The 13,840-nt window shown below is 42.3% G+C and overlaps 1 protein-coding gene across 1 annotated transcript; it reads right to left on the bottom strand.

The window, feature by feature from the left end:
* Positions 1–1,454: 1,454 nt before the first annotated feature.
* Positions 1,455–8,173, bottom strand: LOC142969691 (uncharacterized). The gene is made up of 9 exons (XM_076109698.1): positions 8,128–8,173; positions 7,427–7,702; positions 5,312–5,432; positions 4,984–5,159; positions 4,622–4,764; positions 4,047–4,194; positions 3,093–3,274; positions 2,902–2,994; positions 1,455–2,152 (listed from the first exon to the last, which is right to left on the bottom strand). Exons 1-9 carry the CDS (start codon positions 8,171–8,173, stop codon positions 1,457–1,459), a joined length of 1,881 nt encoding a protein of 626 aa, XP_075965813.1. The 3' UTR covers positions 1,455–1,456.
* Positions 8,174–13,840: the final 5,667 nt, after the last annotated feature.

Below are 13,840 nucleotides of genomic sequence, written 5' to 3'. Positions count from 1 at the left end.
TGGATCTACCTCTCACAATATTCAATCAACTGATTGATTATTCTCAGCTGTCATTTGCTGCTTCTCTTAAAAATGCGTTTTGTAGATTTCAGTGCACCGAACCTGAACTGTCATTGGTTTCCCAGTGGTCAGTTAAAACATGAGGTAGAGACGTGCATTTTGTAACACTAAAATGTATCTGCACACCTCTGTTCCATACAAGAGTTTCAACTAAGACTGATTTGTGTTGATCCACAACGATGACGTCGTGGCATTGATAAAGACCTCACTGCAGTATTTTAGAGCCATTGAAGATGCAAGGCATTAATGTTTAAGCTTTTGACAATTTTCAGAGGGCCAAAGACACAGCTGTCAACTCAACCGTAAACTTCAGAGGAAATATCTACTTTGAACACAGAATCATGATCCTAATCTCTGTCGAAGCCCGTGTACTTAACAAGTTGAGAATGATGCCCAGCAAAGGAAAGGAGAGGAAGGAGGTAGGAGAGAAGGGGGAAGGATCATTGAAGGAAGGACGGACAAAGGAACAAGGGAATAAGAAGGAAGAACGGAGGGATAATGAAAGGATGTAAGCAGTTGCTGCTGGCATCAGCTTGCTATTAAACTGAAGAAATATTGTGTTTTTGATAGAGCCACGGGGAAATCCACATCAAAGGCAGTAAAGTGGTTGATCCAGACTTGAGGGATCAGTCTGCAAAACACATTTAATCATCTGAGATATCCACTGGGAGTCTGAATCTAAATCTCAGAGCCTATAAATAGTAGGGTCAGTATTATTAGTATGTGTTCTTGTGTGGGTAAAGTCACACAAAACAAATCTTTTTTTCTATATGTGATAGCGTATTGCAGATGTTACCGAAGCCGGAGGACCGGCACAAGCGTATAACATCCATACTTCAGCTATGTACAGTGTGTAATCAAGAGGGCTTTCATTTCCATTTTGATGATGTCCAATCAAAAGTGTCATCACACATTGTTTTGAGAGGACGTTGGCTAAAAGATTGCATGCATTGTGGCTATTCACATGCTGATAGAGGAACAAGCATTTTAGATGGTAGTTAGGGTCAAATAAGGAATCTGAGTATATTCCTGTTTTAAAGAAATGTTGTACACCTTTCTGGCTACCTCATTATGTTATAAAAGACCTAATGTGGAGGGTTTTTTTGTAAACATTTTGCAAAGGAATTCATTTGCAAAATCAACAAGCCGCATTTGTTACGTGAAGTTTTTCGAATCTTAGAGTCTCAAAGGTTATGTGTTAGTTGGTGAGTGCGATACTGTTATCAAAGTATTACTGTGTTCAGGCATTAGACATGTTAAATCAAAGTCTTTGCCACAGTTTCAGTGGTTTTCTTCATTATTTGGTGGGGGGGGGGGGGGGTGTTCGATTGTCTACAGTGGCGGTAGACGGAGAAGATCTCTGGGGCTTTCCTCGGGTTTTTTGCAGGGGCAGTTCTCAAGTGGTGGTGGTTGAATCCTCAGCCACGGTGTCGTCTTTGCTAGCCTCCAGCGCGGCACCACTAGATTTTTGCTCCACTTCAGGGGTTTTAGGGGGAGCTGCTTTTGGAGCTCCGATAGTATCAGCGTGATCTGGGCTTGGTTTGGAATCCGGGCCCGGCTCAGGTGTACCGTTGGTAATAGGCTCCGGTGTGGTTGGTTTGGGGGACTCGGCTTTGGGCGTCAGAGCACTCTTACTTTCCGGTGTGGGAGTGGTGGCTTTAGGAGTAGCTGGTTTAGGCTCTGGGCTTGGGCTGGGTGCAGGCTTTGGATCAGCTGGACTCAGACCAGCCTTGGGCTCAGGGCTCGAGGCTGGGCTGAGTTTAACATCTGCTGGTTTGGGCACGTCCAACTGTGCTTCCACTGGCTGATCAGGGGTTTTCTTGGTCTCGGGTGCAGGGCAGGCTTTAGTTTTAGCTACTGGACTGGACTTAATTTCCGTAGCTGGAGGAGTGCTTGGCTTGAACTCAGCAGTGGCAGGCGGCGGACTTGGTTTGGTTTCAGAGGCAACAGAGATGCTTACGGCCACAGAGTCAAGGTTTTGATCAGCGGCATCAGTGTCAGTGTCTAGTGGGAGGGCGGTGTTAAAGCCAACGCCAGAGTCACTGGTGTCTAGGTTACCGACCCCAACCTCTTTAGAGGAAACCTCCAGACCCTGAGTCAAACAAACAACAAGGTATGGCGTGTTTATTTGTATAGCGCCAACAAGAAGACAATTCAAAGTGCTTTCCAGAAGACATAAAAACATGTTGAGACAAAGTAAATCAGACACACAAGGTAATAGAAAGGGAGCATATACATATATATAGGATTTCAAAAGAGTAAACAAAACTGAAGGTAATAATAACCTAAAATTGAATTAAACAGGAGAATAAAGGTTACAGCTCAGCGACGGTGCAGTGCAAGAATGAATAGTTCCAAATCAAATTAAATAAGAGGCAGTGGCAAACAGAAACGTTTGAGGTCTTATTTAAAAGAAGTGAGATTTGGAGCAAAACTCAGGTCTTCTGGGAGTTTGTTCCGGATATGTGGTGAACAAAAACTGTTCCCCCGTTATAGTTTTGACTCAGGGGACAGTAAGCAGGCCAGTCCCAGAAGACCTGAGCGGTCTGGAGGGATCATCACATAGCAGCAGATCAAAAATATAGGTTTGGACCTAAACCATTCAGTGCTTTATAAACCAAGAGTAATATTATAAAATCAATTATTTGTTACACAGGAGGCCACTGCAAAGATCTGAGACCTGGACTGATGCGATCCACTTTCTTGATCTTAGTGAGGACTCTAGCAGCAGCGTTCTGAATAAGCTGCAGCTGTCTGAACGCAGAAAACAGTATAAAATGGAGACATTATTAAAACCTCTCAAAGACTCAGTTTTAAGAAAGAAATATGACGTATCCTTACTTTAATATCCACCTCAGTGCTCTGAGATTTCTCTGTAGTGTCTGCCTGGGAGTGCTTGGATTCATCACTGAGCTTGGTGATGTTCTTGACCACCTTTGAAGATGCACACAGACAAACATGAATCATTCATAATATCAGGATACACATCATCATCATCATCACATTTTCATTTGCATATTTGTCCCTCCAACCTGTCTAAAGGCGTCTCCTTCATCCTCTTTGCCAGAATTCTGGGCAATCTTCTTCAGAGCAGCGGCCCTCTTGGCCCTCTTCTTCACTTTGATCAGGCAGGACAGCAGACAAACCAGCAGGAGGAAGACCAGCAGACCCAACATGGCAATAATGGCCACATACAGTGACTCCAGCTTGTAGGCTGCATGGAGGAATGGCGGGAAAGGGAATAAATGCATGAATATAGTAGACGAGGAAAGATAACGAGGAGAATTAAGTGAATCAGAGAAGTTATTTTATATGGCGTTCTCCAAAAAGAGAAAAGTTGTCAGCGAGACCAGAGAGACCAGTCTTTAACCAAGAATGATTAGACTCTTATAGGTTCATTCTTCCCACAGGCAGTTTAAAACCAGTGTGTTTCAAATGTTCAGAGACCAGTGACGATAATTAAAAGCGGTAATGTGAAGCACCACTACGAGACAAAGCACACGTCTTTTGTGTAAACGTACCCACTCACATCTGAAATGAAGTCACAGATAATAAACAATCTAAGAGCCCAATATGATCAGAATCCTAACATGTTAATTCACTTCCCAACAGTGATGTTAACAGAGAGGAATAGAGCTGAAACGAGTGGTTTCAATAACCACAGATAAAGTCCCTGCACACAAATTTCTCTTATTAGAAGATGAGACAAATATAATATCGTGGTTTTCTTGGTTGACATCACTTCACACCTGAATGAACTGAATCAATTCAATTGAACGTTCTTGATTTGATTTGACAGTCAGTTGTTGACTACATACAGATGTTAAAACAACTGTTGGCTAACTCAATATATATGGCACTAAATCAGAGCGTAAGTTAGACATTATTGTGATGTTCCGGACCTCCGGAAGTTCTCTCTAACTGGACCTCGTTGAACTTTAATTGAATACTTTGAATATATTGATATAAACCATCCCCATCCTTACGTTGTAGTACCAGGTGGATGCTGGACACAGTGAACCCCAGTATGTCAGTAATTTTGAACTCGCCCACATCTGCACCCTTGACCGATTCCAGATAAACCCATGAATCCTCCAAAATGAGACGGTCCTCAAGACCCAGCTCGGTTAGCGCCTAGAAAAGACAAGACAACATACACTCAACTTTAAAAAACGAACAGCAAAGATACATATAACATTAATGAATGATGCAATAGAGAAAATTACGTAAACAGCAACTACATTCAACTTTGAAGTTAACTTAAAGGCACACACTGGGAAAAGTCATACTGGATTTGTCAGACATCAAATAGGTCTGGCCTTAGGCACTAGCACTTTTAGTCTTAGTGGTCATTGTGTTACACGAGGTGGCCCACAGCTATACAACACTGCAGGAAACCCTGGTATAAGTCTTGTTGCTAAATATGAAACCTATTAGGAACTGGCTATATTATATGCTCACATGCAAAAGCATGAAATTGTATATTTTATCATATATATATATATATACAGTGCATGATTCTTAACCACAACAGTGGTGGGGCTAAAAATAAATCAGTTACACTCGTAAATTCCCCCTTGTCCAGCAGCAGACGGGGTGTGGGGTCTTTCTCCGGGCTGTAGTAGAGATGGACCAAGGAGTTGTTGAGTATCAGGTTGATCTTCAGTGTTTTACCGTATGGCAAGGTCACAAAGTTGTGGTGCTCTGCGACACAGACAGACAGAGAAGGGAGGACGTACAATAAATACATCACAGCACTGTTTACAGGCCCATGGATCATCTAAAATGCATTAGCCTGCTAGAGCCCATTAACGTGTGTCTTTAAAAAGCCATTATGCCGACAAAGAGTGGCGTAATAATTAGAAAGGAAACAACAACAGCAGCATCCCGATGGAAGGTATGCGTCTTCATTTGTGCTCTCACCTTTGACGTTGAGACACTCTTTCCTTTGGATATCACCTTCAGCATCCCTGACAGTGTAGCTACCTTCGTCTGCACCCGTGACAGTCCTGAGGGTGACGTAGCGCTCATTGACGCTGATTCGACCCTGGTACCCGTCCCTGGACATCCCTGTACTGGTCAGCAGCACCAGAGCAGGTCTGCAGCAGGAGAAAGTCATAGAAGATGAACTCCCCTTAACCTTTCTCGGTAAGGCTGAGACACGCTGTCGCAGTGCATGCACATCATGATTGGAAAAGGCCATCACAGATTCTGTTGGGTTAAAATGTCAGTGTCATTTTGCTGACTCTACCTAGATGTCTGGTTGGCCTCCACAGCACTGGGCCTGTACTCCAGGGTGATGGGAGGAGTCACCCCTAACAGCGGAACATGGTAGTTGTCTCCATATTTAATGATCTGCTCGTTGGAGCAATCTAGAAGGTAAAAGCAGGGTGGTTAACAGTTTGTTCTTGAGTAAATGGAAGCAACACGGTTATTTAAAGAGGAAAAGAAATCGCATTCAAGGTGAAAAGGGGTGAAGGAAGAGAGAGTTTATTTGCTTCAAGTGAAGGAAAAAGTTAAGTTGAAGAGCGAGAAAGGACATATAGGAGTGAAGAAGAGGGAGGAAGAGGGAATGGCTGAACAGATGTGGCAAAAACGGGGACAGAGTGTAGAGAAAAGAGCAGTGATCCAAAAATATCAGGGCAGCTGAAATTAAAGGGTAGGAATCCAAACCAAATAGTGGGAAAGTCAGCAAAGACAAGATAAAGACAGGAAAACAGTGGGGAGGGAAGGAGAGAGGAGTGGGTTGGTGGTTAAAGAGCTGCATAATTACTGCCTGGCAGCTCCGGCATGCTCTAACACTCTGAGGAGACACACACACACACACACACACACACACACACACACACACACACACATTACTCCCGCCATATGGCACATCTTTCACATATTGCTACGCCACAGTCGCCTTTATCCACGCTGGGTTTGAGCCCACTCCCTCCTTCTCTCATGTTTGTATGTGTGTTCAATCTCATCAGAGTCAACGCCGCTGCTGCAACTTGTAACGCTCTGAGGACAAACAGGATGTGTAACTGAGAGGTTTATTTGGCTGCTGTCTGCATGATTAAAGCAGGAGAGAAGACAGCGCCTACACTACCACGACTCTGACTCCAGATTAGATATTAGAGGCTTATTCTTCATCCTGGTGTTGAGGTTGTCATCCAGTAGTGAAGTATTTTAGATACTCTACTTGAATAAAAGTAACTATACTCCAATGTCAACACACTCCAATATGAGTAAACGTCCAGCATTGAAGTATTTTCAGTAAAATGTACTTTAAGAATCAAAAGTATACAATGCAGAAAACAGCCCCCTCTGAGTGTTATAGTATTAAATATCATATCAATGTATCAATAAATGTGTGCATTAATGTGTAAGTAGCATAATACTGTCGGTAGTTTCATCAAATTGCGTCATACTTCATAAGATCGTCACGTGTTTTGTAAGTAAAAACTACAAAATAACAATTAATTTAGCTGTTAAATAAATGTAGTGTACTTGAGTTCACGTATTAAGTTACATTCCACCACTGAAGCCACACATTTATTAGACATGCTGCCATTTGAAACTAGAGCTGAAACGATAGACGATTAATGCATTAGTTAATTAGTCCATTGATAATTAAATATTCTTTCAAGTCATTTTTCTAGCAAAAATGCCAAACTTCACAGGTTGCATCTTCTTACAGGTACTTCTTTATTGTGTTCTTTAGTCCTTTATGATAGGGAGCTTAATACTTTTTGGTTTTGGACCAGACAAACCAATAATTGATGTCACGAAGAAAACTCTCTACAAATTTGTTATGGACATTTCTCCCTGTTTTGTGACGTCTTATTGACTCAACACTTAATTGATTTGATAAATGAAGATGAACTGTAGAGTAATCGATAATGGAAATAATCGTCAGCCCTATTTGAAACTCAGCGATGACTGTCATGGTTGAAGACGTTTTAGATTGTACTTGATGGGATGATTTATAAAATGAAAAATAATTCCCAAATTAAACACTACTTATTTTTTTGCTTTGCAAAGTTTCCAGCAAAGCAAAAACTCTACTAAAATGCTTTTTTTGGATTCAAATGATATGTTGCTGGTCTGTATTGTATTGACAGTGCATGTATATTTGTATTAATGGATATAAACACTCATTCTTGATGACATCATCTATTTAGTTTCAAAGATGAGGTCATCCAAAAGGATCTGGTACTAAAATGAATTTGAATTTTATGAATTTGAGTCTTCCATCAGATTTTAAATTAGAGCTTTGAATTGAAATTCCAGGTCTGCCTGTGAGAGTGAAACATGTCAGTTGAGGCTATGCTTCGTTACCATTCCTCATGTAATGTACGCTCATTTTATCCCGTACCTCGGACTATAAGCGTCAGCCGTCTGATGTCCTCTGGCTTCTCTAGATTCTTCACGGTGTACACGCCCTCGTCTCCCTCGCCCACAGCGTCTATAATGAGGTGGCTGAGGTGGTGGTTGAGTTTGGCCCGACTGTGGACCACGCTGCCGCCCCGCATCAGGAACACATCGCCCGACCGCGGAACAGACCTGTTCCGAAACGTGACCTCCAAAGCGAGTGAGGGCAGCATGATGTGGAAATCCTCCCCGTGGAACAAGGTCATGGAGTCCTCATCAACTGGAAATTATGATGGACAAGGAACGATGGAGGAGGTGACAAACACATGAGAGGGCAAGGAAAGTTCGTGAATTTATAATTGATGAATGACACACTTAGAAATGTACGCACTGGTACACTAAGTCCTACCTTTCACAGGCGCAGAAAGAGCTGTAAAATACAAATCAAAACAGATATTATGACTTTTTTATCATCAGTTAAATTAAATACAGTGTCTGAGTCCTTTTATTCTCTATTAAAATACAGCAGTAGCCTACTTTTGTTTTCTACACTTTTTCTCACATGCTCTTCTGGATTACCTCACTGCTTCCTGAGCAATTCATACAGTGTATTATGATCAGACATTAGTGGAAAAACACACTATTTCCAGATTTCCAGATCACTACTAGAGGGAACAGCATCACACACGTTTCTTATTAACATACCTGTGGTGAGCAGAAAGCTGAATGCGATCACACTGACTGTCGCCATCTTGACTGATTGTTTTGTGCCTAGAAGGGAAAAGGAAGATGTGTGTGTGTGTGTGTTAAAAGAGAGTTGCTTATTGACAGTGACACAGGTGTCTGACATCATTCCTGGATCTATGATGAAGCATTCACTGAGGCACAAACAGTGAACTTCACACACGTGTAGAAAATTGAAAGTGTGCTTCTTGGTTTAATTTTTTTGCTTTGCATTCTTCGGACTTGCTTTTAACTGGAATGGGTATTTTGTCTTTGTACTAGATTTGGAATATTGTTCATTTAAATATTGGCTGAAAATACAATCACAACCTTCTGGTTCAAACCATACATGCAGGTCACACTCAAATTGTACTCAATTGTTCTTTGAATCTAGGACGATCATATGATGGTATCGGACTGACATAGAAGCACAAACACTCACACACACCATCCCAACAGCTGTAATAGGTTGACTGTCAAGAGAAAAACTGTAAAATCAGTGACAGAAAAGCGACTGCAGCCAATAAAGAACACATTGCCACATTATTCTGAAGTGCTTCCTCATTCAGAGGTGTCACCGGCAGTATTCTGTATAAAATATTCCTCACAGTATAAATCTCTTTGCTGCAGTGACTCACAAACCTCTTCTGCAGCATAGACTATACTGTTGCTTAAAACGTTCTTCAGGAGACATCCAGAACAGAAAGGGGGAACGTTCCAAAACATCATTTCCACAAGCAGGTTTTTTTTTTGCAGAATCCTGATTAATTGCAGCCCTGAGTGAGATATTGATGATGTGAACGGCTCTCGTCTGCACTCAGACATCACAGGGAACACATCAAGGGGTTGGAGCAAAATAAACTTTCCTGCGGTTTTCATTTACAAAGCCCAGGAGGGGAGCAGGAGGAAACACCTGCAGTGCTCACAGTCAAACAGTGCAGCGGCCGAACAGCATGCAGCCGAGGTTATCTATATGCCACAAAATCGTCCTTACTATGTGAAAATATATAGCCTCATAATTAAATGAATATGCTTTATTATTCATACATTGCCTTTTCTTTTGTCGTTTCCTGTATATGTTCCTTCAAGTGGATTGGATTAAGAAATCCATTAGGCTATCGAATCACACTAAAAATCGAAAAGAAAACCTCCCTGGAGAGAATCTTGCCGTCCCTGTAAATTTAATTTATCTGCCATTGCCTGGAGGTTATTTTTGGACTTCAGACGATAAAAAAAAAAACAGCCCATGGTGAGACTTTTGTTGAGAAAACCAATGACAGTGTCATGATAACGTAATAGCATACTTGAACTCAATTTAAAACCGGGGTCATGAGTAGTTTTATGAGTCAAAGTTAATGTTGTTGAAAGGCCTTAACAAATGGCATTTATGTCTTAAAGAGGCCCTTCCCTTTAAGTGTATGTGCATGTTTATCGGGGCCACCTGGCTGTGGATCACTGGCACGGATTGTCTATTGATTATGTGCCTGATTTTAAACACAGAATAATGAATGAATCTTGAGATTATTAAAATCATTGGGGGTTTGAGTGACGACTCGGCTGAGTTCCCAACAGGAAATGTCCAGAACGAGAAGCGCTGCAGCGAGAACACATTTCCTACACCTCATTATGACGGTTATGGAGAAGAAACGTGATTAATTGCAACACTGAGGGGGGTTATGGTGATGGGAACTGCCTTCTGCTACACTGAGGCGTCTGAGGCAACACATCAAGAGAGTTTGTGCAAAAGAGATTTTGCTGCGGTTTTCATTTACATAGCCCAGGAGGGGACTTGGAGGGAACACCTGCAGTGCTCACAGTCTCGCTTTGCAGCAGCTAATAAACATGCAGTAAAGTTTAAAGTGTCTCATTTTAACACAGGAGACATCATGAGACATCCCATTCCTGCTGGATATGACGAAGCATTTCGCCGTCTTCACACTGTGTATAAGTCAATGTTTGCACTTTCTGTGTGTCTGTCTTTGTGCATGCTTAATCTGAACATATTTCAAAAGAGCAGCAGCAGAGAGGACATTTCCTCTCATTGTTTAGTGGAAATAATTCAACATTTCACTGCGTTCTAATCTGACAAACAAAGTTGCTGATTCACAGAAGGCCTCATATAGCCCTTTTGCACTACGTCTGCTACATCTGCACACCACACTTCGCACAAGGCCCAAGAGCCCACTGATTGTATTGTATTTGAAACAAAATATGGAACAAAGCTGCGTCACACAGAACAAACAAACCTTTTGGTGTCCTCTGCAACAGTCAACTGTGTAACTCAAATTACACTGTAATTGTATTACTTCAGTCCCCATCATTGTTTCGGGAACAGTTTTGCTTTCTTTTCTGGGTTTGAACACTCATGTGAGGCCACTGTATCAGGGACTGAACATTACTTCCAGCTATAAAACTGACTGTTGACCCCTGTAGCCGTCCGCATTTAATTAATGCAGCAATCTGAGATGTAGGTTGGCTCTGAAGAAGGAGAGAAGTGAACCGTGTCCATCCGTTTGTCACAGCAGTAGGCACCGCAGCCAATCTGGTGTTTCGACACAAGATCTGTGACTCAAAAAAGCTAAAAGCCTCTCCTTCATTTCTGTGTGATTTGGGGCATTTGAGGCCAGAGCTAAGACTACGAGGGCCGCCTCACTGAGCACAAACATGCAAGCACATGACAACACATGCAATAAGCTATATTATAACTGGCTTATTCACACACTGCCCTCTGGGCTGTAAACCATGGTCACAGACGAGTATGCCATCTGCTATCTTTCCATGACTTTCCCTCCCTTCATTTAGCTTCACTCAGTCTTCATTTTACCATACTTGACTCTCAACTTTCGTCCTTTCTTTCTTCCATTTTCTCACTTCAGTCACCATTCTCACATCTCAAAGTGTTACTTTCTGCCACCATTACGACCTTGTCCAAGCCTCCCTTAACTTTCTATGCCTCTGTTTGACAGCTCCATATCATCTCTCCCTTTCTTTTCACATTTTGTCTGCTCAGTATGGATCCTCACAACCCGAACGCTACGCTGCCGATCTCGGGGCATCTCTCTAATTTCCTCTTTTTCTCTCTGGATCTCTCTCTCTATTTTATCATGTCTCTTTCATCCTCTCCTCCTCCTTATATTATATAATCCAAGCCAGTGCATCCCACTCTGAAATCAAAGCCTGTGCCTGTGTCCAAACTCCCTACTTACTGGAAGGACAGACAGGTCTTTGTACGTCTTTAAAGAGGCGGAAATGCCTTCAATGACTGCAGATGTGGGGACCCTACAAAGCCACCTCTGTGTCTTTACCCTTCATCATCTCTCTTTCCTTTTTCTTTGCACAAGTGATGAGGAGAAACAGCTCTACGTGACGATGAGGAGGCATGCTAGAAGTGAGCTCAAACACACATTTACAGGCACACAGATGCACATGCTGCACCCTCCTCTAACAGCAGTAGACATTTATAAATTATGAGGCATCAAAAAGGGGCGGGGGGGGGGGGGGGGGTGCTGCACCAAGAGACACATGTGGAAAATGGCAGGAAGTTTACTTCAAGTGCACCACTTTCAAACACATATGGAGTTTCCCTTTGCTGACATGAGATGCATTCAAAATTCTAAAACTTTTCCCACTCTGATTATCCCAAATGTCCAAACTCTGCATCACTACAACACATGTCACATTTCAGATCAGCACAGCAGAAAGAAATGATGCAGGGAGAAATCTCGTAGACAAAATCAAAACATGTCATTTCTAAAGTTTATCTTGGAGAGAGAGCCTGTAGCGGCTGCATGGCAACCTATTTTCCTCCGAAGCCGGCTGCAGTGAACTAAAGGCAAAGACAGCTTTCTACCATATTGCTTGCACCTGTCAGATTCATTAAACTCAGTGGACATGAGGGAGGAGCGGGGAGAGGGGTGGTGGAGCTGTGTACAGCATTGAGAAATACACAAGGACAAGAGCACGGAAGATGTTGAATGTGTTAAAAGATGAGATTATCATAGAGCCATTGCTCTCGTGTGCTTCGGCCTCCATGCGGCCCTGGTCACAGTCTATGAGCAGCGCACTGCAGGCAGAGGCATCACAGCCTTCAAGCTGGAGCCTCCTCTCAGATAATGGATGCTGTTCAGCTTTTTAAGTGTTGAATGTGCAGAACATATCGACTACTGACCATGAAACGTCCTTAAATGAAGAGAAGGCAGCCTTAGGAGAAGAAGATAAGACTATAGAAATAGAATAATTAGGCTAATTTTCCTGTGATAATAATAATGGTAGTCATGATAATAAAAGTTACATTTTTTTCTTCTATGTTTAAGGTCGACTAATGACTGGCATATACTTAACCTGTATGTTTTAATGTAAGCGGTTTGCATCAACGGTTACATGACATCATCTTGCATCCTACTAAATAAATATGCATTATATTGAATCTCACCGGGAGGCTGAAAAATGAAATGGAATTAACCTAAAATATCCAATGATGGCGAAGCCGGATCCATCCCGGGACCGTTCAGCCAGTTTACACGGTGACGGGATGAACATATATATATATATATTTGACAATCATTGACAATATAATGTCTAGTTGGTGATAAACCTCACAGATTTAGGTCTGACCAGTCACCTCCGGGCCGGGATAGCCGATAAGCGCATCAACCAAAAAACCTGCAGAATTTAACCCGTCACACACCAGTCAGATTTAGGGAACACATCCGCACATGCATGTTATAGGAGGAAAACCGCCGCTCTGCAGCACACCTACCTTTAACTGGCCGGTCGGAGCAGCGGTGCAGTCGGCGGAGATGTCGGGATGATTTCAGAGGTGGGAATCTGTGTGAACGTTGCCGGTTTTCTCCCTCGTCGTCTCCCTCCCTTCCAACCTCGCCCCCCTCAAGAGCAGCACTTCACGACTCGGGCTCAACATTTGGAAGGTGTTCAGAATGTCGGGCTCTCTCTCTCTCTCTCTCTCTCTCTCGGAGACACTCGACTAGTGTCGGTAAACATCGGCCACCCTTCGCCCCCCTGACAGACACCTATGGTCATCTGACAGTGGGGAGGGGGGTTTATTCCACGAGATGTTCCACAGGCAAAGCCTCAGAGGATGCTGATTCAGCAGAAAGCTGTGAGTCAGTAAAAAAAAAAATGAAGCCCAGACATAATGGCCAGAGGATGATGATGTGATCAGATTAGATTTGTATTTAAAATACATGGATGCCTTGCTTCCCATAACATCATTTCTTTTAGAAATGTTCCAGATACAAGAGCATTGTGGTCGATTGGCTTGAAAAAAACAATTTCATGTAATTCAGCCAATAAGATACCATAATTAAAATACTAAAATCTGCACATTTCAACCAAAAGTCTTAACTTTTTTCACCGTTCAATCTTAAAATACAAACACTTCAGATATGTTGGAAGATTCTCATCTGTTCAGTACAGCCCACTCATCAAGATCTCTTGAAAAACAAAAAACAATTGGGCCTCTGTGATCCTCACGCTATAGATTTCAGAGGAAATCTGACATTTTAAATTAGACGGATAAAGAGATCTTGTTCTTGGTTGATGAGTCCCATCTCTCAGGGTGCAGACTGTGAAACTAAGGCCTGAAAGCAGCAAAATCAATTTTAAGCTTGAAAGTGCATTCTTGACCTTGGAAATGGTCCACGTACTTCATGTTTCTGAGGCTTTTAACCAAATC

The sequence above is a fragment of the Anarhichas minor genome, unplaced genomic scaffold (assembly GCF_050575085.1).
Source record: "Anarhichas minor isolate MPS153535 unplaced genomic scaffold, ASM5057508v1 ptg000041l, whole genome shotgun sequence".
Classification (NCBI taxonomy): Eukaryota; Metazoa; Chordata; class Actinopteri; order Perciformes; family Anarhichadidae; genus Anarhichas; species Anarhichas minor.
Note: the sequence above shows the minus strand (reverse complement) of the source record. Positions and strands in the feature narration are given on the sequence as shown.

Coding starts and splice junctions, on each gene's coding strand:
- LOC142969691 (XM_076109698.1), bottom strand. CDS start 8,173: ATGGCGACAGTCAGTGTGATCGCATTCAGCTTTCTGCTCACCACAG. Junction 5,433..7,426: donor GCTGACGCTTATAGTCCGAG/GTACGGGATAAA, acceptor TTTACCTTCTAG/ATTGCTCCAACGAGCAGATC. Junction 5,160..5,311: donor GAGGCCAACCAGACATCTAG/GTAGAGTCAGCA, acceptor CTCCTGCTGCAG/ACCTGCTCTGGTGCTGCTGA.